Source organism: Peromyscus californicus, unplaced genomic scaffold, assembly GCF_007827085.1.
Source record: "Peromyscus californicus insignis strain IS unplaced genomic scaffold, ASM782708v3 Scaffold_12__1_contigs__length_115047231, whole genome shotgun sequence".
Taxonomy (NCBI): domain Eukaryota; kingdom Metazoa; phylum Chordata; class Mammalia; order Rodentia; family Cricetidae; genus Peromyscus; species Peromyscus californicus.
In genome coordinates this window covers 73,774,508-73,800,773 of record NW_026294413.1, presented here as the reverse complement: position 1 = coordinate 73,800,773, position 26,266 = coordinate 73,774,508, and the positions used below count along the sequence as shown (strand labels likewise).

General features: G+C 43.2%; 1 protein-coding gene across 4 annotated transcripts in view; it reads right to left on the bottom strand.

The window, feature by feature from the left end:
- Slc35f4 (solute carrier family 35 member F4) overlaps nt 1–26,266 on the bottom strand; it is a 231,946-nt gene that overhangs the window by 15,490 nt on the left and 190,190 nt on the right. For 2 of the 4 annotated variants that reach the window (XM_052733389.1, XM_052733390.1), the window contains exon 2: nt 9,857–10,042. In XM_052733389.1, coding sequence (XP_052589349.1) covers nt 9,857–10,042 — 186 coding nt within the window. Of the gene's footprint in view, nt 1–243; nt 572–657; nt 878–6,429; nt 6,728–9,856; nt 10,043–26,266 lie in introns of those variants that run through there. The other 2 variants (XM_052733388.1, XM_052733391.1) reach the window with 2 other exon arrangements.

The following is a 26,266-nucleotide window of genomic DNA, read 5'->3' as shown; positions in this document are numbered from 1 at the left end:
TGGAATAGTCGCACAAATTGTATCAAATTATATTTAAAGTTCCATGGCACTACTAAAAGGAATAAACTCAGAACTGTGGTGGTAACATTTCCCACAGTTCAGTTAAGGATTTGTACCCCAAAGTACAAGTTGTTGCTTTTCTTTCCACTCCTAGATTAGTCACACTAGATATATAGCCACTTTTAATAGCATTGTGCCACTGCCAGTGACTTTAATTACTGTTTGGTAATCTTATCTACTTACACCAACATTAATTAAAATCCATCTGGGTAAGGGCAGGTTGGGGGTTGTTCCGAAATATGTTGATTGACAAAAGCAAATCCCAATCTTTACTGTGGCTTATTTTCTCAGACCCTTCTTTGCTGAGGACAAGGAATTGATCGTGACAATAATTCTACGAGTTAGTTCTAAGGAACTTAATTTCTCAGTCTGTTTCAGGGCCTACTGCTGTAATCAACTGACTCCCCAGTAGAGACATCCCTTTCTCCTTTCATGATGCTGTCACTGCCGGGGCTTCCTAACACATCTTCAAATTTCAATTGGTACTCAGAATCAGGAGGGACAGTTTTAGAGACACTCCATGAGACAGCAGCCGCGGTGGTGAGTTAGGAAGCAGGGAGGCACCGCGCATGCGCATGGATTTGAGCGTGCCATTACCCGCACTCCCATGAACCTGTCCTTCAGCACAATCCAGGACAGCAAGAAGACAAAGGCTTTGTTGCAACAGAACAGAGCAGAGACGTCAGTGGCCGTCAGCTTCTTTAAAGCCAGTAAATACAGGTAATTTGTCAAAGTCCACAGAATAGAAAAAGGAGCAGTTCTTTTAAGAAAGAGCTTGAGTGTCAGGCCATCTTCCCCGAAAATCCGACTGCATTCCCTAGGAAAGAAAGAGAGGGTAAGGCACAGGTGCATATCTTGTCTGGCTGTCTCTGTGCCCGTTGTCAGGCAAGAGCACAGACACCAGGGCCCCTCAATGTGGGCTCCCTAGAACGTGCTGAACCCTGTTTTTGTCACCTGTGAGCTTCTGGAAGTACATGGGGGTCCTTGGAAAGAGCCCACAGATGCTCAGCAGAGAGCAGGACCCTCTCCTCACCATACTCTCCTGAGATGGCCAGCCATTCTGTTGCTTCTGAAGATTCTCAGAGAAGCCTAGAGAAACTCAGACGTGGGTCATCACCAAAGTCCCTGGCTACCGACAAAGCTTGAAGCTTCCGGTGAGCAAACCTAGCAGGACCGAGATGGCCGCTGTAGGGTGAATGGGCTGCAGACAACTCCCAGAGTTCTGCAGACAGGGAGCTTCCGTGTATGTGTGTGAAGCCACACACATCTTGGGCTTTAGTTATTTCCGAGACACTACTTCTTTCTAAAAATCTCAATGTAGTGACGGAGTTCTGTCAGTTTCCTTAAAGCAGAAGAATGAACATTTCTTGACCATTTATTTAAATTCAATTATTTAATGTTTTTTAACTTAAAAAAAGTAAGCATGCAGCTCAAGTTCAGTAAGCATTGTCCATCCAACTCGTTTGAATTTAGTATATGAAAATAGTCACTTCCCTCAATGAAATCTTCGATTTGTTTGAATTAGGATTACATCGGCTACTTATCTTTTGGGGCTATTGTAATAAACATGTTCAAGCTAGTACAGACAGGCGGTCACAGCAGTGGTGTGATGACAGTGCCTTTGCCACTGTGGGCTGAAAAGACTCCCTTTGGGAGCTTCCTTTACGGGCAATCACGAACATGCAGTATTTACTAGAAATTATCATTTGCCAACCGGTGTTTTTAAAGTAGTATAAATATCTTGCTCAAAGCAACAATTTACTAATATTTGAGCATGTTTATAGTAGAATGCACTTCTATGACTCTAGACAGTACAAATACTAGTTCAGCTTTTACTGAAGAGTGATCGTGGTCCTGCACATCCAAGTGATTTCTAGCCAGGGTATGCCTCACGAAATGAAGTAGCTTCCCTCCCAGGAGGAATGGAACAGCAACAGGGGCTCGAAGCATAGGGAGCAGAGCTGCAAATGGGGAGTCCTATGGTAATCTCTGCTTTCAAGCCGCTAAGGATGCTGGGGATTCAGGAAGGCTAAAACTTCATTTGGTACACACACACACACACACACACACACACACACACACACACACACACACACGGAGCCTTGTCCCATGGGTTGGCTTTCATGTGAGATAGATCCCCAAGCTGGGAGTTTTCATAAAAGGAAAATGAAATTTCCCAAAGGGCAATTTTAACTTGACAGAGACACGCTTTAACGAAGGGAATCAATGCCCTCGAGACAAAGCCTTGGGTAAAGCGCTCAGAAATCTCACATATCACATAGGAAAATGAAGGACTCTCAGCCACTTGTGCTGGTGGCACAAGGCAGCTTCATATGGAGGGCGAGCTGCCGTGTTTCCAGACTGTCCCAGATGCGAGGTTTGCTCTTGGTAGGGTAGGACATCTGCCTGGTCAGAGAGTAAGAGGGAGTTGAGAGTCCTGGGTTTATTATTATTATTATTATTATTATTATTATTATTATTATTTTTTTTTTTTTTTGGTTTTTCGAGACAGGGTTTCTCTGTGTAGCTTTGCGCCTTTCCTGGAACTTACTTGGTAGACCAGGCTGGCCTCGAACTCACAGAGATCCGCCTGCCTTTGCCTCCCGAGTGCTGGGATTAAAGGCGTGCGCCACTACCGCCCGGCTTTTTTTTTTTTTTTTTTTTTTTTTTTTTTTTTTTTTTGCTGGGTTTATTATTTTATCTACAACCAGCAGATGCCTTTGTAAATACACATTTACTGAAAAGCATGAATAAACCCATTTCTTATTAAATGGTTTCTCTCTTCTTATCCCTGGCTCTATGATGGTTCTTATCAGGAGACCAGAGTCACAGGTTAGAGTCTTAAGTCAAGTCAGGAGGGCAGGGAAGAATACAGTTCTACAGGGGTCACCTGAGAGGCTCATGGGCAAAGTGGAGAGTAAGGCTGGTTGCTAACAGAGATTGTTCTCCTCCAGCTGGTCAGGTGCCCCAGGTATTCAATCTCTCCTAGTTCCCTTTTTCTACCCACCCCGTCACGACCATCTAGCTCCTCATATGTAACTACTGTTGTAGACATTAGAAATCATCCTCCAACGTCTTCTATATCCAAATGCGAGGTGACCCATGTAAAACGATGTGCAACATAAGCAGTAGGTACTGAGAAGTGTGAATACTCAAAGAAGGGATGCTTACTAAGAAGCAGTGAGCAGTGTGCCTCTCTTTGGGATGATGGGAGAAGAATTTCTGGATAAGAGGCATTGGCAGGTGGCAAAGCTTGGAATGAGGCTAGAAGATGGGGGAAATAATGAATTAATTATGCTCTCCCTTCAGTAGCAGCTACTTAACTATTTACTGAGCACTTTTGTATGCCAAATGGTACTTTAAGTGTATTTCATCAGAGACTGCTGTGTCTTTGACTCTAACTCATTGTTTCTAGAGTTTTTTTTTCCCACTAATGAAGCATCCTTATTAAAACTATCGTGAATACCTTTTTCTCTGCGAATTTCAAACGCACCTGGGGCACTTGAATTCTGGCAGTATTTAATTGGAACAACAGATTCATCAAAGTCCACTTCTAAGGGGACATGTTTTATCACCTAGATTTGATACTTTATTGAAAATTCCTTTGATGTTAGAGATAAGAAAAAAACCCATGAAATTCTTCCACGCTGCTCAGGAGAAAAAATACTGAGAGGTCTAGTGCTGTGGGAAAATTCTGCTTCCAGTCTTCCAGGCTAACTCATCTCTCCCTGCTCAGCCTTGAAACCTCTGGGGATGCCTTCTTAGCAGATGGTGTTAATGAGTCTGCAGGGGAAAAAGTTGAAAGATCTAAGGGTTTTCTAACAATGTTTAGCTCTCGTTGTTCTCACTAGAGAACAGTCCTCTCAGAGACAATGTTCTCTGCTTCACAGTAAAAGCCTTTTGAGTCACTTTCAGAAACGGCCGGCTTCGCTCTTCCTACACTAACACACAGGTGGAGGCATCTTGTCGAGGCACACACTCCACAAAGCTCAGAGTTAGTCCAATGCAAGGGATATGGAGGAGATGCAGCTGGTTCCCCAAGCAGCGTTTCCGCCTTCTGTAAATGGGTTATCTTGGATAAAGCAGCATGGCTTGCTTTAAAATGCTCTTAATTTGTTCTCTTTCCTCTAAACTTTTAAAATTGTTTTTTTATCACACGTGTATCTAAAACATAGGAGCTTTTGGGAAGAGCATATATGTTATACTATCTGGCACATACAACTGTTTTCAAATATGACACAATTTGACAATCACACTTCCTTTGTATCTTTTTTAAAAATGCCATCATTAGCCGGGCGGTGGTGGCGCACGCCTTTAATCCCAGCACTTGGGAGGCAGAGCCAGGCGGATCTCTGTGAGTTCGAGGCCAGCCTGGGCTACCAAGTGAGTCCCAGGAAAGGCGCAAAGCTACACAGAGAAACCCTGTCTCGAAAAACCAAAAAAAAAAAAAAAAAAAAATGCCATCATTAAAAAACATGCCCCAAATGCCAGGCAGTGGTGGCTCGTGCTTTTAATCCCAGCACTCAGGAGGCAGAGGCAGGTGGATCTCTGAGTTCGAGGCCAGCCTGGGCTACAGAGTGAGTTCGAGGACAGGCAAGGCTACACAGAGAAGCCCTGTCTCGGGGGAAAAAAAATCATGCCCCAAAGATGATCTCTATTTTAACAGCAACCAAATACAAAATATATTTAGCAATCACAAACAATTATAGGGCTTTTCTTCAAAAATAGATATTTATTGTTTTAATTTCTTATTTAAAATTTAGATTTTAAAATTTTATTTTATGTGTATGATTATTTTGAGTGCATGTATGCATGTACATCATGTATGTGCCTGGTACCAAAAGAGGCCAAAAGAAGGCATCCAGATCCCCTGGAAGTGAAGTTATGGATGGCTGTAAGCCACCATGCGAGTCGTCGAACCAAACCCAGGTCCTCTGCAAGAGCAGCAAGTGCTCTTATAACTACTGATCACCTCTCCAGCTCTCTTTTTGTTTCTTTAAAATCGAATGTTTATGGTTACATACAGGAAACCAGCTCACAGTGCGACCTCAGTATTCCCCCACACTTCCAATTCGGGGACAAGCAGTGGAAGTTGTTTTAAAATCTATTCTTAGAATGTATCAATCGTAATAGCCATTTTTTTCTTGTTGAGCACAGAGGGAATAAAGAGGGGTTATTAGAGCTCCTGTATGACAAATTGTTATCATCCTACTGGAGACCAGTTGTTGTGATCTACTGAGGACCCTGCAATGAGACTATTTGTTGCTGATGTTGTTCCTTTGTGTGTGTGTGTGTGTGTGTGTGTGTGTGTGTGTGTGTGTGTGTGTATGTGTATGTGTGTGTGTGAATGTAGAGGCCAGAAGACAATTGTGGCTGTCATTCCTTAGTCACCATCCACTTTACTTTTTGAGACAAGGTCTTTCATTGGCCTGGAGCTCACCAAGGAGGGGAGGCTGGCTGACCTGGGAGCTCCAGGGGTCCTCTGGTCTCCACTTCCTCAGTGCTTGGATAACAAGAATGCTCAAACAAACTTAGATCCCGCCCCCTTTCTTATTTGTTCTGGGATAGAAATCAGATCCTCATGCTTGCAAGGCAAACACTATACCTGCTGCACTCCACCAAGAAACTTGGACCCAAACATTGCTTTGGCCTTCCGGGAGTGTTGTATAAAGCTGACATTAGCCCTGCCATGTTCCTGAGCACTCCCAGAGGGGACCTGGCTTAGCCATGGACAAATACCAGAACCACGAGACAAGTAGGCTAGCCACCACCGTGCACATTTGCCAAACAACAGACAAGGCCCGTGTACTCCCACCACAGAGACTCAGTGCTAAGCCTCCTGTCTCAGGAAACAAGGCCATTTCATCCACTAAGATATCAGAGTGCTGGAAATAGTAAGCAAATGTGTGTGTGTAACAGCAATTCAATTTATTAATATACAATTTTCCCTCTAGAGTTTGAGACATTCTGAACATATGACCTTCAGAGACAAATAAATATGAATGTAAATCAGAATTTGATTATGCACAACTAACCTTGGAGCAGACTTTCTGCCTTTGGGAATCTGTTTCATCTTGGTTAAGATGAGGATATTAACACCACCTAGAAAGGTACTTGTTACCTTGATGACGATGACTACCTAAGGTAAGGGACACAGAAGCACCAACCAGCTCAGTGTCTGCCACGTGTAGACACAGTCTTCTCAGAGGGGACTGATTCTGCTTCCTCCTGCTTACCACCAACACTTCACTTGCTCCTTCACTTGGAAAATCAAGTCAATTCATATCCCAAAGAGGTGAGAATACACCGCACATTTACATAAAACAGGTTTTGAAACGTCACCTATAGATCGTTAACCATGGAACCTACCTGAATTTTTTCATTGGTGACTGCTTTTCTTGAGCTGTGGCTAGATGGCCGGAATAATAGACAGGGAAAAACATGATGTTCCAGTTGGTTGAAAACCAGGTCATGAAAAAGGGGCAGTAAAAATTCTTGTAAGTAATTTTCACAATTTGTGTGGTTCCAACCCAAGACGACGAAACTGACAGGATGATCAACAGTCCCCAGACGGCCTTCAGAACCACGGACGTGCAGGACAGGCAGCGAGCCTTGAGTCTGTTTTCTTGGCTGCTGCTCTCAGGATGAGTCTGTGCCCCATCATCCCCTGAAAACAGGAGAGGAATACAGATGTGGAGGAGCAGGATGTAAAACAGCAATCACATGTGTCGGCTCCTTTAAGAAGATGTATGGGGTTGCAAGCATCAGCATGCCAGAGTTTGTCTTTTCTGTCATCAGAAGAGAACAACGATCCCCAGCTCATCTGTTTTTTTTTTTTTAATTTTGCTTATCTTTTATTTTATAAATACGAAGTGTTTGATTGTATGTCTGTGCCCTACGTGTGTGCAGGGCCAGTGAGGGCTAGAAGAGGGTGTCTAATCCCCTGGAACTGGAGTCACACAGCTAGTCACAAGCCACCATGTGGACGCTGGGAATTGAACCCAGGTCCTCTAGAAGAGCAGTAGCTAGTGCTCTTAATTGCTGAGCCACCTCCAGCACCCCACCCTGAACTCATTCTTTCCATGGTCTTTCCTTTGCAGGGTCTAGTGTGCATCTGGACCCCACCCCGAAGGTAAAGATGCTCATGCACGTGCTGCATGTTACATTGTAGGCATGCTTTGCCTTTAAGAGTGTTTCACATCTCGGCTTCTAAAGACTGTGGCAAGCCTCATCTAGTCCCATGGGGGCATAGGCGGGGTTTCTGCCTTGTCTCAGAAGCTCTAAGAGGCATCGGAGGCTCTACCAGGTCTCTTCTTCTTCCTCTCTGTGACTAAGACAGAAGGCCCATAATAGATAAAGCTGCTCGTTCAGTCTGTGTGGGGTGGCAGGGAGGGATGATTGCAACGGAATCAAAGCTGCCCTGTATCCACCAACATGAAAAGTCAGTGAGAAGTAAATACTTGTTCATATCGTCTCCTGAGATCTTTTAAAACTCTTAAACCGAAAGCAGTGCATCCCAAGAACAGAGCAAACCACGACTACACAAAGTCATTTCCCATCGTCTAACAAATTATTGTTCAACTGTGTTTCTGGAAACATAGTAGGCTTTGTTTGAATTTTAACATAGACTAAGAAAATTCAGTAGCACTTTTCACTTTGGAATTGTCAAAACTCTCTGGCGTTGAAAGTCGTCAGTGCCCCTTCTCCTGATAGAACAAATAAGTTAGAAGTGAATTTGTGTACCACTCAGGCAGCTGAGAAGGACACTCTCCTAGCTGAGATCCCATATAGTAGCATCCTGCAGGGACACAGAATTGCCTGCAATATTTTCTTCTGTCTCTAGGAACTTAGCAGAGGCCCAGGAGTATACTTGGGGGTGGCAGCAGTGAAGGGCGGGGCTTTTCTCACCCAGCCTTTCTAGAACCTGCCTGAATATGTTCCTACTGCCTGGTGAACCAAGCCTGATGGACCCCCTCCTGCACTCTGGGTTAAAATCTTTATTGGGCAGCAGCATTTAAGAATAATCTTTGAAAGTGAATTCTTCACTTCAGAATATAAAATGTGAGCCACAACAATCACTCTGAAACTTCTTAGTCTTCTAAATGGTACTGAATTCTCGGGGTCTTGAGTAACGGGAGCTGAAAACTGTCATTCTCTGACTTATTTATTCAATAAACTCTTTGAAGACTCTCAGATCTGGTTCTCTCCTTGCGTCCCAGGGGTTCAAAGGTGAAGGACTTGAGTTTACAGTCTGGTGAAACACACAGGACCCAAGATGACAAGCACCAGTTCACAGAGAGATGAGGCTGCATAGAGCAGAGAAACCAATGTGCTCGGGAGAAACTTCCCTACTGCCGAGACATTGAAGTGAGCCAGAAAACAGGATTTCTAGCTAGCTCGCCTGACTACCTCCAGATAACACCTGCTTCGGCAACAGTTCTGCAAATGTCCTGTGATTTATGCAGAGATGAGAAGGGGAAAACGGAGATAAATAAAAACGTTAGAATGAGAGACTGTTGTGTCAGGAGGCCAGAAAAGAGGCGCAAACCTTCTCAGTACAGATAAAAAGAACAGTAGCACTCTGGGTCCTTCTGTTCTGAGCACACATTCACTCTAGGCTTTATTCATATACAACAAGCTATTCATAAGTTAGGAGCACTCAAGAAGAGGTCCTTCATTCCGTTTCCTGCCTCATTTTACAATTTACTCACCGCCCCCCCCATTAAATCTCATAAATTGTCATTTTTTATTCATTAAAAACAGTTTAACTCTCAGCTTTGTTTTCACTAGCCAGCTATTATGAACGGTATATGCTGCTGTTATTTTTACCACTTTTTGAAATTTGAAAGAGATTTTTGCATGTTGGCAGTGCTTGAAGGGTCCGATAGAGGAGGCTTTGTGGATGTAAGCCCAAGAGGCACCGAGGGGCTGATCATGGAAGAATCTGGATAGAGTATCTGACATCAGACAGGGAGGGAGCCACTAGCTAAGGGAAGATTCCTCAATGATGGTCCCTGGTGAACAAACTCTCCCAGACAGAGAAGGAACTTGTTTGTTTGTTTTTCCTTTCTGGGGAGGTAGATGTGTGGTCATTTGATGAGAAGGTAGGAAATGAATATGAACTTGGGACTTTAGAGTATTATTTGAGACAGGAAATAAGGTGTCCAAGACTAACTAGTTGTAGTCTTTAGCAGCAACTGGTGAATCTGGCTGTATCTAGAAAGTCAGGCCTTGCCGGGAAGCTCATGGGCATGGGTGAGATCCCTCTAGCAACCCAGTAACCCAGGAGTTAATGAGTGGCCAGGTGGATGTGGGAAAGGCTAAAAGTATCAAGTGATCAGAAAATGCTGCACAGGAACTTGGGAAGACTGGACGGGTGCCAGGGACTGGTAGTCCTGACAGGAACAAAAGCACAGATTTTGCCGATGTTTTCATTCTCTTTAGACTGGACACAGAATGTTATCACTGAAACCCAGAGCTGAGCTAAAAGATGCTGGGGTTGGCACTTGAAGATGAGAAAAATGAACTACCTTGTGAATTTCACCAGAGGTCACTGACTGACTATGATAGAAGTTTTTTCCACAATAGATTTTGGAGTTTGGTTCTCTATGACACCGTATATCCCTAATAAATTGATTCTCCCTGTGTCCTAACTTCCATTTGATAAACCATCCCTGCACTTACCCTTAAGAGTCTGGGAAACACCTCTGCCCTCTGTGCCCAAGGCACTGTTTCCCCCGGCTGTCTAGAAGGCTGCTAAAATGTACTGCTACTCAAGAGGAAATCACCCACGTACCTGACCTGCTCTGTCTCTCAACTCTGTGTCCACAAACTCCAGAGGCTCCTCGGCTCTGAAGTTCAAGAATAGGAGCAGAAGAATCTTCAGTGACAGATAGAGGGGACAGTTGCCTGCTGATGCTGTTATGTGATGTGGGGCAGTTGGATCCTGGTTTGCATCGAGTAACTGACGATCTGGAGGTACCTGGAAAGACAGAGCGCATACCAGTTTGAGAACTTCTGAGCAGAAAAGTCAGAAATGACTTCAAATTCCTTGGCACTCAAGTACATGACCATGACAGTCCTAATGAACTCATTTCTAATCTGGAAAGGAATCCCCAGGAAGGAAATACATGGGAGGCTCCAGGTCTCTAAAAGCACTTTTTTTTGATAGAGTTATTCACTGGAGGTGAGTATTAGAAGATGATGCTTGTATGGAAAGTCGCATTCTGAATTAAATCTACTCACACAGCCCAACAGTTAATTTAAGGAGAGCAAACCATTGTGTGAGACCTGCTTTCACCTCTTTTCCTTCCTTAAGTGGCAAACGGCCAATAGCATCCCCTATCAAAGGCCACCCTATGCTTTTCTACCAGTCTGACTGCCAACGTTCAGTCTCACCTGTAGTCTTTGTCCAATGTGGTAGATGAAAACAGCCTTTAGAACGCCCCCTCCACCCTAATATCCCACGCCTCTTCTCATCAATGTTCCATCTATCCCCAACGCAGGATGGGCTTCGTGGGTCTGTGACCGGAACAGTTGTGTAGGAACTCAAAGGAGTCTATCCCAACAATCGCTACAAGCAAACTTTTGACTCTCCCACTCCAATGGTGCCTTTGGCAACCTTACAACATAAATATTGGTACATTACTATTGACAAGACTCCAGCTGTCATTTGAACACCACTTGTTTCATCACTAATGTCCCTTTTCTATTCCAGTATTTCATCTAGGATGCCATGTTACATCCAGTCACCATATCTCCTTAGCCATCTGTGGTCTGCGATGATTTCTCATTTTCCCTAGTTTTAAATAATTTTGACAGTTTTGAGGAGTGATAAATTGTTTTATAGAATTTCCCTCAAGTGAGATTTTCCCTGTGGTTTTTTTTCTTTTCATGATAATGTTGGGGATATGGGTTTGGGATATAATGGAGAAATGGAGTATCTTTTTTGTTATCAGTCATATATGCTAACTTGTATGACATCAGTGATGATGCTATGTCCACTTGTCAAGGTGGGAGTTGTTAGGTTTCTTCTTCTTCTTTTTCAAACAGAAAACATTTCTTCTACAATTTTATTTATTTATTTATTTTATGTGTCTGGGTTTTTGTCTGCATGTGTGTCTGTGCACCATGTACATGTTGTCTTAGGGTTTTTATTGCTGTGAAGGGACAGCATGATGACAGCAACGCTTATAAGGAAAACATTTAATTGGGATGGCTTGCTTACAGTTTCAGAGGTTCAGCCCATTATCATCATGATGGCGTGTAGGCAGACATGGTACTGGAGAAGTAGCTGAGAGTCCTACATCTTGCAGGCAATAGGAAGTCAACTGAGACACTTGGTGGTATATTGAGTATAAGAATCCCCAAAGCCCACACCCACAGTGACACACTTTCTCCATCAAAGCTATACCCACTCCAACAAAGCCAAATTCCTGACATTGCCATTCCCTATGAGATTATGGGGGCCAATTACATTCAAGCTATCACATGTGTCTAGTGCCTGCAGAGATGAGAAGGGGATATCAGATCCTTTGGAACTGGAGTTAGGTATAGTTGTGAGCTGCTGTACGGATACTGGGAATTGAGCCCAGGTCTTCTGGAGAAAAAACCAGAGCTCTTAACTGCTGAACCATCTCACCACACCCAGTTTGTCAGGTTTCTTGTTCTGTCTTCTTGTGCTCTTGTTTCATAGCCAGTGACTAAGTCCTGCCACTCTATGGGATGATAGACAGAGGGTTCAAGCCACTTTCTAGAGGGTTTTACATTGACTATTTGGAATTCTTTGATAAGTAGAAATGTTCTCTTTTCATTCACTTATTTACTTATTCAACAACTTGTAGTGGTATGGACTTTTATATATATATATATATATATATATATATATATATATATCTCATACTTTAAGTCATGACCAAATCTATATTGTTGACTCTTGCTCAAACCACTCACATGCAAAATGAGCTGCTGAGTCTCATTGACATGCTGTCATCACTTTGTTTATTTTTATGCTCCTCTTTACCTCTTGGTACTATAAGACTCTCTCTCTGGGCTTGTCTTTTATTTTTGTGTCCCTCTCTTAGAATGGATTCTTATCTTCTTGAAAAATGATGTCTAAAAACTAGTGTCTCATTGTGAATGCATTGAATATTATTGGGTTCTTCTGCCTCTAAGCCTTCTCAGTTGTCAGAACTAGAAAACATGTGTACATATGTCAAGTTAAGAATATATGTGTATGCATATATATGTACATATGTATCCCCGAGTTAAACCTGTATCTATGTAACTTATAGTTTATATGTTTTCTAAAATTTGGGTAAGATGTTCTATGTATAGTGTAACTGTGAACAGCACTTGTTGGTTCCAATAAGGATTCACCAAAGTGATTAGATACAGAATATGAAAATCAGCTTAGACCTGTGTATACCAAAATAGATATACAGCCCTCTTCACTCTTTGGACATTTGTATTTGCTCTTCATAGAAAGGCATGAGCTCCTCTATCACCAGTGGGGAGCAGAGCATCATTCTCTTTGTGCCATGGCAGCCCTGTCTTGATGTGATTCTTCTAAAATGGTAGAAATGTCTAATGAAAACTGTACTCTTGAACTCTCAGTGACATCCTTGTTTAATTTGGCTTTGGATTTATCATGCTGTATACTAGTTGATAACCATGAAAATCGTCAGACTTGTAGCTGACAAGTAGCAGTATCAAAGAAAAGGGAAGTGTGTATTCCTCAGCTCTCAAGAGCTAACAAGAACTAGTCAGAAGTGTATAAGTACAGCCTTTACTCGGTGTCAGTTCTATATCTCGGCATATCTGCCAATCTTTTCCTTCTCTTTTTCTTTTTTAATCTTGGAAGAATGAATAGAGATGTCTAAAGATTCAGTTAGCTGTATCATCTATTATATTACTAAGTGTCTCAAGCTGCTCTGACTAAAGTGCATTATTTAATAGTTAATTAAAATGTAGAGATGCCTTGTCTTATTGTATATTGTTTAGTCATGTCTGGTTGCTGTCTCTTGGAGGCCTGCTCCTTTCTGAAGGGAAATGGAGAGGGAGTGAATCTAGAAGAGAGGGGAGGTGTGTGTAGGGGAATCTGGGATTTGTGGAGGGAGGAGAAACTGTGGTCAGGATGTATTATATGAGAGAAGAAGCTATTTAAAAAGCAATAATCAGAGTATCACTTGAGATGCAACAGAGCATTATAAATAAATCACATCTACTTTCTATGCCACCAAGTGTCTTGCGAACACATGTGTAATACCCACTCTGCTAGGCACCGAGAAGAAGCTGTGTTAGGAGTGCTGGGCTGGGAGTCAATCTCCTAGTAGTCAGGCCAGGTATTTTCTCTATTCTCTCTTTAAGACATGAGCCATAGTAGTAGGGACATTACGGGTCATTTTTCATATCTATCCAGGCGGGAGAATATTTTTCCATGTGCAGTGATGGGACTTTGCATGCTCCCATATTAAATTTGGTTCCACAGATGGTTATTAAGTATCTATTATTAAGTAGGTTTGTGGCAGGGGCAAAGTCAGACAACTAAAGGATACATAACCCATGCCTTCATGGAGCTCTCAACTCAGTATTAAAGTTAGATAGGTAACCAATTAACCATAACTTTATGTGAACTGTAGACTAAGAGGGGAGTGAATCTGTGTCAAGCATAGAGCAGGAAAGGCTTTGTGGTTACAGCAAAAGTGGCCTTGGAGAATGGCCAGCACATCACCAGGCAGAGTTTTAAGCTGAGGACTGGGCTATGTAGTTAGAAGAGACTGAATACTGGGATACCTGAAATATATATCATGGGGTCTTACAGCAAATGACCAACTCTAAGATTCTGATGTAAGAGCACAAAAGAGCACGGGAATCCTGGTTTTCTGCCTTCACTTGTTTCTTGAAAAGGAAGTTCTGCCCAACTGAGATCAAAACAGTAGGTAGCAGTTAAAAGCCCAGGCTGTCTGAATCTGGGGAGAGCGGATAAGAAGCTAGGCTCAGCAACATCTAAGTGTAGATACTGAGCCCTATGTAGCCATGTGAGTCTCCATCCTTCTGTTTCCTCTTCCGGTTGGATTCCATGGCTCACAGGAAGTACTCAGTAAGCACAGGCGGTGGTGACTAACAATGAGCAGGGGAGAACAGTGACCCACAGTGGACTTTCAAGAACACTGACTTCATGCATTAGAAATCCACTCTAAGCTAGGTGAAGAAAAAGGGGAGTTTTTAGTTTGGCAACCCAGGGACCGAATAGCTAAGACGTCCCTGAAGCAGGAACAGCTGGACCCAGCTATGCTGCCATCTCTTCACATTGTTAGTGTTCTTTGTATTGTCAGACTCCATTACTTCTCATTTAGCTGAGGCTTGTCCCATCTGCAGAAAACGGCAAACTTCTAGATTTTCATTCTCACCGCTTTAGGATTCTGAGAGAAATGTAGTGATCCAGAGTAAAAAAAAAAATCTAGAGGAATGTCTTTGTATTATCTGACTTCTTGTCTACTTACAGGGCTGGTAGTGAGGATATTGTAAAAAGCTCCCAGAAAAGACTGGAAAGTGCTGGGCAGAGGGTTCCAAAGGGATCTACTCCAGGGTGTTCAAAGCCGAAGGAAAATAGTCTCAACTACTGACTGAGTGAAGCAATTGCTTGAGTGTGTTGAATGTGAGGTGTGGTGTTTTCAGATGAATGAAAAAGCCAAGCTGATAAAGAATAACTAGAAAAAAAGGTTTTGGAAAGCACTGTGAGTAAAATGCAAAGAGCTAGGGCAGTTTCTGTGTGAACCAAGATATGGAAGATAATAGACCAAATTTGTAGTTATCATTTAAATCAAGGACCCTACCATCTGCCTTTATATCCCATGGGCACAAAAAGCCAATGAAAAGTATGGCCTCACAAAACATTCCTCTGAGCAGATCTGGAAACCTCACCTTAACCCTCCCCCAAATTATTAGGTAACTATCATGTGCAGATTTGGTGCCAGGGAGCATCAACCCCCTTCCCTCACACCTCCTTGAATTGTGTTAATTACCTCATACATGTCCATTATCTACCTGGAAGATTAGATTCTTTGGTGGATGGTTCTTCTAACAAACTCTTTCAAACAACGTGTTAACTGTGAAACCGACTTTGAGATTTCCAAACAATTTTTGATGGCTGAAAGAGCTGTAGTCTTTTTCATGGTGATGTTAGATCAACAAACAAACATGGAGAGCAGAAATAGAATTCTATACCTTTTGATTGTGTTAGTTGACAGTCATGATTATCTGACTTTTTTCTCAAAGCAAGGTATGAGAATTCAACAAAACATTCGGTGGAAAGCTATATTTCATAAAAGAAGTCATCTGTGTGCTAGAGCATTGCTTAAAAATCATACTACTTTTTGAGAAGATGCAAATTCAGTTCCCATCACCTATGTTGGGCAGCTCACAACTACCTGTAACTCCAGCTCCATGGAGTGTTATCTAACGCCCTCTTCTGACCTCTGCAGGCACCAACACACATATCTACACACACACACCCCAGCACACATACACACATAATTAAAAATAAACCTTAAAAAAGAATTTGTGCTGAATTTTATATTTGAAAAATATTCAACTGTAGTAGGATTATTGTCATTAGTATTGGTTAGGCGTTTATAAAAGTTTTCATGGGGTTTGCCTAAGGGTTACCTTGTTCTTAGGTAAACACATAACATTAGAGTTATTAAAAGGAGTTGTCCCAGGAGGTGGCCCACACATAGGTAATACTACAACTTTTCATTTTGATCTATTTTATTTATTTATTTATTTGTTCATTCATTCATTCATTCATTCATTCATTCACTCACTCACTATTTATGTTTTTGGTGCTGGAAGTCAAACCCAGGACCTTGGGCATAGCATGCTAATGCTTTACCTATGAACCACATTCCCAGCTCAGTACTATGTTCTCTAAGAAACCAAAACTTCCCAGCCCCAGTTCTATCTATTATACTTGGTACATGCTCTTCACCTCCTATAGATGATGATTTTTATTCATTGTATAAAAAAATCTTGTTAAAACATCTGCTGTTTATATCATTGTCTGTATTTTTGTAGGTTTTATATGTTTTATGTTTAAGAAGTTTTTCAAGATTTGTTAATTATCTTTTTTTTTTTTTAAAGATTTATTTATTATGTATACAGCATGTATGACTGCAGGTCAGAAGAGGGCACCAGATCTCATTACAGATGGTTGTGAGCCACCATGTGGTTGCTGGGAATTGAACTCAGGACCTCTGGAAGAGCAGCCAGTGCTCTTAACCGCTGAGCCATCTCTCCAGCCCTGTTAATTATCTTACTTCAAATGATAAGTGTCTAACCAAAAAGCTAGGTTTTCAAGATATTTCAAGATACGTATTTTAAAGATTTGGGTACTCACACATTTAAAAAAGCATTTTGATTGTTAATATTTTTCCTAAAATATATATATATATATACACACACATATATATATGTATATATATATATATATATTTGGTTTTTTGAAACAGGGTTTCTCTGTGTAGCTTTGTGCCTTTCCTGGAACTCACTTGGTAGCCCAGGCTGGCCTCGAACTCACAGAGATCCGCCTGGCTCTGCCTCCCCAGTGCTGGGATTAAAGGCGTGCACCACCACCGCCCGGCTCTAAAATATGTATATGAAAGAAAACCAATAGACTACTCCCACTATACCTATTTCATCCTTAAAACAGTGTTCATTTATTCTTTCTAGAATATGATGCATCTTGTGTATCTATGCTTGACTTTAATACCAAAGAGTTAGCACTACTACTGATTTTTGTGACATGAAAATAAAATGCCTAGCATATGCTTAACACCTACTATGTGCCAAGAAGCTTTGCATACACTATCTCCAGGGGTTTCAACAACACTGCAGAATGGATTTTACTATCCCTATTTTACAGATGGGGATGATGAATCTCTAACAGCTCAGGCACGAATCAGCAATTAGTCAAAAATCCTATTTCTTTAGTATAGTTTCCAGTTCATCAGATCAGTTTTGTTAAGCCACTTCTATATGTGAGGAGCTGGTGATCTTGGAAAAATGACCGAGAACCTTTTCTGCCTGGGTGTTAGATTCTAGCCATCAGTAGCATAGGAAAGGGTTTGGAGAGGATGAGAGCTTGAAGAGCTGCCAACATTGGTAAGGTCCAGATCCTCACAAGCCAGGCTTGCTTCTGTGAATCACTCGCTTGCTTTGCATTAGGTGACACACTGACTTTCTTTTATAATGACTGGGCCTCTGTCTCCCCTCCCCTGAAGTCCTGACTGCCTCCTATCCTAAACCAGATTGCTCATTCACACACAGGGCTTTGTAAAGGCACCTGTAATTCTTATGTGCCTTACAACATCACAACCACCCTCATGCAATGCCACCATTGCTCACCAACCTTGGGAGATACTACTGGTTCTAGAAAACCTCTGCTTACAGATTTGTTCCTGGAGGTTTTCTGGAACACTTTCTTTTCCAAATGACCCTATTGAATTTCTTGATTGATAGATTTGACAGAACATTAATAAAGCAGCCTCATCATTCATTATTAGTCCAAACCTCAGATCAAGAGAAACCTTTGTCTCTTGGACTGTTTCTGTGATGACCTGGTAGTCAATATGACTGACACCTAATGTGGGCCTGGCTGTGCCTTAGCTCTCTGCTAACTGCAGGGAGGAACAAGAAGGCATGGTGCTTGCCCTCATTTTGTTATGGTCCAGGAGGGGAAAAGCCAATTACAGAAGCAATTTTTGTAAAGTGAGCTAAATGCCAAGTGGGTGGAAAAGCTAGTCTCCGGGAGCCAATTCATGGCATAGTCCCTTGCCAATGCTAATGGTCCACAAATATATTCTCTTTTAGGAGCTGAGCTTTTAAGCCAGATGCCTATGTATCAGTTCACAAAATATTTATGCCTTGCTCATGAGCAGGGGAAAAAAAGGATAGACACACCTGCCAGGGGAAGAGCTAATGGTGTTTATACAGACATCAATCACCCTAGGAGGAATGCTGGACAGAAGCTGGCAGAAGAAGCTGCTTAGGCAGTCCTTCTGTGGGTTAAGACACAATAGAAGTAGAACTGTATTGCATTTCTGCCACCGAGGACAACAGGAAAAGCTAAATGTCCATCATTAGGCCATATTCATAATCATTATGGACACCTACTCATACCAGGTGGGTAGGCAGAAATAGCCTTTGAACCCAAACCCACTTGACAAGCCCTTGTCTGCCACACAGAGAAACTCTTAGTTTCAATTCCTGTTGCTGTGATAGAATGCACTGACAAAGACAGCTTAAGGAGATCAGGTGGTCTCAGCTCACAACTCCAGGTTACAGTCCATCTTGGCGGGGGAAGTCAAGTCATTAGGAGCTTGATACAGCTGAATACATTAGAGCCACAGACAGAAGAAGACAAAAATGGATGCATGCTTGCCTATATATGCTTGATTTCTTCATGTCATATAGTCTAGAATCCCTTACCTAGGGAATGGACCTGCCACAATTAAGATGGGTCTTTTCATATCAATTAAAGATGTAATCAGAATAACCCACCACAGGCACGTTCAGCGGTCTGTCTCTAACGTAATTTTAGAGTTTGGTAGACAATACTAACCACCACAGGAATCTTCCCCACTTGGTGATATCCCATTTTCCCCATCAAAACTGATCTAAAGGCCTAACTATCTGGGCCCACTGTCCACTACTTGTCTCATGATACCAGCCCCTCCAATTATTCTATCTCTCCCCACTTTTTCACATTGCAGAAGAGTCTTCCAGGAACCCAAATCTGACTGTTCTATTTCTGTGTTAAATCCATTCAAATGGCAGTGGGTGGGGGTTATCTTGGTTACATTGTTAATTGATGTGGGGAAACACTTCTTAATTGTGGGCAGAGCCATTCCCTGAGCGAAGATTGTGAATATGACTCAGTGGTAAAGTACTTGCTTTATACAATTATAAGGGCTTGCAGTTGAATCTTTGGACCAATGGTATGGTGGTGTGTGCTTATAATCTTAGGGAATAAAAGAGGGGGTGTGGAGAAAGGCAGATCCCTGGAAGCTCATGAGCTCGCTAGCCTGGCTTACTTGGTGAAGGTCTAGCCAATCAGAAATCCTATTTCAGACAAATGGGGAGAGCACATGGAGACTATACACCTGAGGTTGCCTTCTGACTTCCACACCTGTGCTGTGCCCCATGTACCTGCACCCGTGTGGGTACACACACACACACACACACACACACACACACACACACACACACACAATTAGTTTCTATCTGAGACATCTAAATTGGCAAAACACCATTCACAAAGCTAGGAGGACCTGTTTTGAGGAAGGGTGCTGAAATGTGGTCTTAGACACGACACAAAGCTCATCCATAGGAAGATGACCAGGGGGCAACAGCACTAGAGTCCATGAGACACATTTGGGCTCAAGTGTGGGAGTCATAGCATAGTAACACATGACAGTAGCTGTGAGAACAGCCATGAGGTGAACTGTACTTGCTTCTCTTTCCAGTCACACAGTGAAAACCTAACCCCCAAAACCTGAAAATATGACTTTCTTCTGAGACAGTAAGAGGCAACCAAATTACAATGAGGACATAGGTCTGGGCCTCATTCCATATAACTGATGACTTTATTAAAAAAGAGATAGCCCACACCATACTTGGAGGGAGGACCCCATGTGAAGAAGGAAGAGATATGGCTGATACTTCCACAAGTCAAAGGATACCCAAATGTCCAAGAAACCACCTGAGGCTAAGCAAGCAGCTTTGAGTGGACACCACTCTCATGGTCTCTGTAGAGAATAACCCTGTAAATATCTTGACTTCCCGCCTTCAGAACAGTGAGACAGTAGATCTTGGTGGGTTAATGCATTGAGTTTGTAGTACTTTGTTATGGCAGTCCAAGAACATTAACAAATAGGTAGATGAGGCCATTTCAAGGGAAAATGTTAACTGAGGAATGCAGATGAGTAAAGCTGAGGCCCCCTAGAAGCCACAAGGTAAATGGTAGCTGTCTAGATTAGTTTTATGTGAGTGTGACACAAACTAGAGTCATTTGGGAAGAGGGACTCTCAATTGAGAAAATGACTCCATGAGATTAGCCTTTGGGCAAGTCTGTGAAGCATTTTTTTTTAAATTAATGATTGATGTGTGAGGACCCAGCCCACTGTGGGCAGTGCTACTCCTGGGAAGGTGGTCATGAGTTGTATAAGAAAGAAGACTGAGCATTCCATAGAGCAGACCACCAAGCAGCATTCCTCAGTGGCCTCTGCTTCAGTTCCTGTCTCCAGGTTCATGTCTTGAGTTCCTGCCCTGACTTCCTTCATGATGGATTGAAGCTGTAAGGTGAAACACCCTTCACCCAGCCCCCTCAGTTTCTCTTGTCTATGATATTATCCCATCAATAGACATCCTAAGAGTTCAGCAAACCTAAGATAAAGGTACCCAGAAGGGTCAGGAGAGGGGAAGCATATTGTGTAAGAGGAGAGAAGGCAGTAGAAGAGAATAGGAGAAGGCGGCTTTCTTAGAAGAAAGGTAATCCTCATTCACAGTGCAAGGGACTTATGACAATCAGCGTGGTTGTGTGATTTAACAGGAGACAGTGTAGACTGTTTTTAACTTCTTTGACATTTTCCTACCTAGAATGCAGGGGAGCCAAGTAAGGGCTTTGCCATCTCTTGGCTCCCATGGCTGTTGTAAAGCGTTCATCAAAATCCCCACCACAAAGATCATTTCTTGGCTGAAGACGAGGGGAAAAGATATTACAGGATTTGTTCTGTTCCTCTGGTAAGCAAACAGGGGTAAATTATCTCCTGGGAGCGGTGTAAGTCAGCCATGTGAGGCAAATTACAGCAGCTATACAAGTGTTAGGATGCTTAACGTGCTGTTACTGACAATTGAGTGTAATATAAAGGTTTCCTTTTACAGTGTCATTATGCATGCTGTCCTCTTGAAATCTTACATTTCTCTGCTGGAGTGAAAGATAATTCTTCTGATGCTCACACTGTCTAGGAGACAACTTAAATTTGCAACCGTGATCCTGGAACAAAATGAAAGGTACTGTTCATATTATCTTCGCAGCATCCCTTGAAGCCAGCTCCTCTTCCTATCCTTATCCCACCACTTCCCTCCATCAGACTCTTGCTGCCTTTGTTTTGGATAACCAACTCCCCACCGTCCCAGGCACCAATGACTGTGGAGAGAAACCACCATGTATGATGTTAGCCCTCCTTGGAGAGCAAGTGGGTCAACCGTGTCCCACACATCTATAGCCAACAGGCTGATTTTCCTTGCCATGGTTTGGCAGCACTGCTCAGTTGCCCAGGAGCATTTACTGAGGGCTTTTGTGGTGGTTTGAGTGAGAACTGTGCCCTATAGCTTCATGCATTTACACTTGGTCTCCAGTGGGTGGTGCTGTTTGGGGAAGGTTATGAAACCTCTAAGAGGTGTAGCCTTGCTGGAGGAAGTATGTCATTGGGGGTGGGCTTTGAGGGTTTGTAGATTCATCATACTTCCTGTTCTCTGTCTCTGCTTCCTTTTTTTTTTTAAATTTTAGAAACAATTTTATAAGCTTTATTATAAAAGCCTTGCAAATAAATTAAAACATCCCACACCAAAACGAACCAGACCCCAAGTCTATACAACTCTCTGTTTCTTGCATATAGTTGAAATTATGATCAGCCTGTATCTTAGTTATTTTTCTATTGTGATAGAGACACCATGACCAGGTTAATTTATAGAAGGATGAGTTTACTTGGGCCTTGTTTACAGTTTCAGAAGGTTAAAGTTCACAGTCACTGTGGTGGGGAGCATGGCATGCAGGCACTGGGAATGGCATGGACTTTTGAAACCTCAAAGCCCATTCCCAGTGACACATCTCCCCCAACAAGGCCACCCCTCCTAATCCTTCCCAAATAGTTTCATCAATTGGGGACCACATATTCAAATATATGAGCCTATGGGCCACGAAATAGCCAGCCAGCTTCCTGCTTCTTTAGGCATGCCATGCCTACTCCACTGTTATGGATTCTAGCCCTCTGGAACCCAAAATAGACTCCCTCTTTAAGTTGCTTTTGGCCATGATATTTTATCACAGAAACAGAAAAGTAAGCAATACAACTCTCCTGTGCACCTAGTGTTGAACTAAGCTCTGGCCTCCAAAGACAGCAAAGACCAAATTTGTGCCTCAGTTCACACTCTCTTGAGGTAAAGAAGCTGGAAAAAAAAAGTGAATTGTAACCTAATACGCAACATGCTAATGTAGTGACAATCCTGGTTTTAATGGGAATAGACTCTTCAAGCCCCTGGTCCTGGAGAGTAGTAGAAAGTATAGGACTCTAGAAATGAGGAAGTCGTCAAAGACTGTGGAAAACAGGAAAACGACCTGCCAGTTTCTTGTGTCTGTGGCACCAGCTCTGCCATTCAGATGGAACAACAGAAAGCCACAGACATCCATGGTGTGTGACAGCAACCCACCAGGAGGTGGAGTTTGGGCTATCAGATCAAATTGGGTGTTTTCACTTTAAATTCCTTATGAACCATCTCCTGTCCGGAAAGTCTTATCCCACAGAACCCACCCTCTCAGTTCCTCTCAGTTCAGTGTTCACTTCGTTTCAGATGTTTGGTTGATTAGTATAGCAACCAGAGTCTGCAAGACTGTCTCCAGCATCAGCACCTAGGACGGCAAACCCAGGGTGGGTTTCTCTGCTTAAAGGGGAGGAATAGATAGTGAATCTACTTACGAGCTCACCCATTCATCCAATGGATAGCTACAGAGTTCCCACTGTGTAGCAGGCACCATAATAGGTGCCACCAAGGCCAAACTGGTAAATGGACAGAGTCTCAGTTACAAGGTTTATAGTAAGTGAATGGACATGTGGATACAACACGGGTAAGCAAATGCACCAACAAGAAAATCTACATTCTGTGTATTATGAGAAAAGCAAGAGGAGAGAGTGAAAGAGAAGAGAAGAATAGGGTCTAGATAGGGGACCCAAGAAAAATCTCTCTGAAGACGGAACAAACAGCGTGGGTCTTCGAGGGTAAGGAGGTGACAGATGGACACTGAGTGACTAGGAAGATGGTACAGCATGAACAACTTTATAGATAATAAAAATTAAATGCATGTCAGTGTAAAGGAAGCATCATAGACAAAAGAAAAGCCAAGGACCAGTTACAGAAACCATCAATTTTGATGGAAGAAATTTGGACTGCTCATACACAGTTGTCCTCATTAGCATAAAAGAGACCATGGGGAGCAAGACCAGAAGCGAATCGTGTGAAACTGTGGGGTAGAACTGTCTAGAAGGACGAACATCCTGGAGAATGCTGTTCTGAAGAGTTGAGAGAAACTGAGACCTTTAAACAAAAGGGAAGAGTAGGCACACCAGAAGCAGACTCATGGAGGTCAGGAGAGTCTAGGAGAAGAGTTTCAGGACAGACAAAGCCCACCACATCACACAACAGTTCTCCTGACTTCTGAAGATGATGCTCTTATCAACCCAGAGACAGCCGAGACTGTAGTCAAAACCCCAGACCTGCTCTGCTGTAGCTTAGCAGCCTGCTCCTTGTGTATTGGTTATTGCCCTGGTGGTCACATGCCTGACCAGGAACAGTGGATTGCACCAGAGTGTCTCCTAAGGCATATGCCTGGCCCAGCAAAGACCAACATACAAAATTCAAAGTACACTGTCTACTGAATATACATTGCTTTTGTACCTTTTAAAGTGGAAGGTACAAAGTTAAAGTTTGAGTTTGTACAAATCAAACTCTCATTAAGTTGGGACTCTCTGGACTGTCAGAAGGTCCAGGAGATGGAGGATGAAAGAAATAGCTGTTAGCTATGGCCACCAGAGTGTCACAGATGGCCTGGGAAAGTTCTAACAGAGTGGAGGAGAGAGGAAGGAATAGGAACGAGGCAGGGGCTTGAGAAGCTGGAAAGTAGATGAGGTTGAAGTCCAGTGAAATGTTAGTCAAGATTTGTGGGAGTTTTAGTCACGGTGATGCTCCCACAAAAGGACAGCAGAGGACAGATGACAGGTGACTGTCATTTTCAGGCATTGGTCAGCAGGTGGCACAAGAGTGCACTCTCCCAGGAAGACCTCAGAAGGTCAGCCCACCCCACCTCTAGCCATTGCTGGGGGCCATTTTGTCACTGTGTAAAAAAAAAAAAAAAAACCTAGACCGAGGTACCACTGCACAAAGGAAATAGAAACCCAAGTACCGGGCAGCTGAAAGAGCTAGAATTCACAAGCCCACTGGAGAGAGAAGAGCTGGGTCTTCCTAGCTTGTTATGTGCAGGTTTTTTCCCATCCATACTTTCCAGCCTAACATGCTACCACTTCCCCTTCCAGGCGGGGACTTTTTCCGGAAGTTCATCTTTCGGCTCCAAGACTCAGTTCAAGTTGAACATTTCTTGGCTCTCTTTTGCATCCACTGTAATTACCCAGTTCTACTATTCTGCATTTTGATTTCTGGTCTACTTCTTCCTTCCCCAACATCTCTCCCTCTAGTCCACTTTCTTAACACAGCTTTGTCTTGACTTGTAGTCTTGGTTTTTATTAGCTTTCCGTGGACATTTGTTGAAGCTCCTTTGACAGGGCAGGACAGAGTGAAGGTTGCTCCATCTTGTATTTTTGCTGAGGTCATTTTATATTTAACCAGAACTTGATCTCCTTGATGGAGAATCCCGTGGAAAATCACCCATCTCTATTCTAGGAACCCAACGTCAGGATGTCCTAGCTAACTTATCTTAGTTTCTGTTAAATTGCCTGTGTGCAACTCCCTTTCCCAGCTATTCACTTCCAGTCATCTTAGCTTCTTTCAAGTTGCTTGTGTATGTGAGGCGCTCCACCCCTGCCCCTGCAAGCTGCTGAATGAGCTGCTAGGATATGGTTTCTGCCTTCCAATACCTTGTGTGCTGGACACTTGGGCCTATACCTAGGTCCCTGAACACCTGGGTGTAGTCGCAGCCAGCTGGAATAAAGGCTTTCTGTTGGCTATAAACTGTGTCTGAGTGGTCGTCTCTGGTGGGCTACTTGTAATATTTTGGAGGCCCCACTGTGATTCAGAGGCTGGACTCAGACCCTTAGGGGCCTCAGGACCCCCAGAAACAGGGAAGAGTGTGCTGCTGGAGAGGACTCTTAGGGGACCATTCGGGAGCCCCAAGAAAATCCTCTCTGATTACTGCTGAGAGCTCTGGAGGTACCCCGACACCACTACCCAAAAAGAAAAAAAAATTAATCAAAAGTTATCTGATCTGAACACCTCTGGAGGTAAATTTGGTCTGTAAGAGGCAACATCTTGTTAGGACGCAAGAGGCAAGTTCGGACAGGACTCTAGATCCTGTGTCTGGGATCTGTGTGAGACATTACCAGACTCCCCTGTTCTGTTCAGGTGTGTGAATGTGTGGTGGCCACTCCCGTTTGACTTTACTATGTGTCTCTCTGTATGACTGTCCCCCTGTGGGCTTCTCTGTCAGTTCTGCTGACTGGAGAAACAGATCTAAAATAGAAGGTGGACTGAGCCATCCTAGGACCACAGCCACAGCTGCCTCTGAGACGGTGTCCTGGCAGGCTCCCAGGCCATGCCAGCTGCCCTTGCGCACTGGGGTGCCCCTCACCTGGTGGTAATGTGGCTACACTACAGCTGGCTGCTGCTGCTGTTGGTACGGTGCTGCCAGCAGCTCCGGAGCCAGGGTTATAGCAACCAGTTCTCTATAATAACCAAGGACTTTCTCTGGTGTGAGACCCCTCCCCTCTTAGCTTAAGACCTATGCCCCCTTGTTGGGGACCTGAATCCTTTTGGTCCAACCAAGTCACCCATGGAAACCCAAAACATCTGCCTGTTCTCTCAACCCTGCCGCAGGAAGAAGGAAAGGGTTTCTGGAGCTGCATGCTCCCCTGCCTGCTCTTAGCAGCTGATTGAGCTGGGAAAGGAGGAAGCAATCCACCCCCAGTACCACCTGGGGGAAAAGTGGAAATTCAACTCCTTTCCCCGTTCATGATCTATGTCACCTTCTCTCAGTGACTTGTGTAACTATCATTGGAAGACTCAAACCCCTCTACTATCAGAGAAGTCACAGGCCCTTGTTTGTCTGTTGGAAAATGTTTTAAGGTAAAAGGGTGTTGGACGGTTTCCCTTTGCCCCCCACTGCCCCCAACATTATTGGGAGGATTTAAAGCAGTAGCCA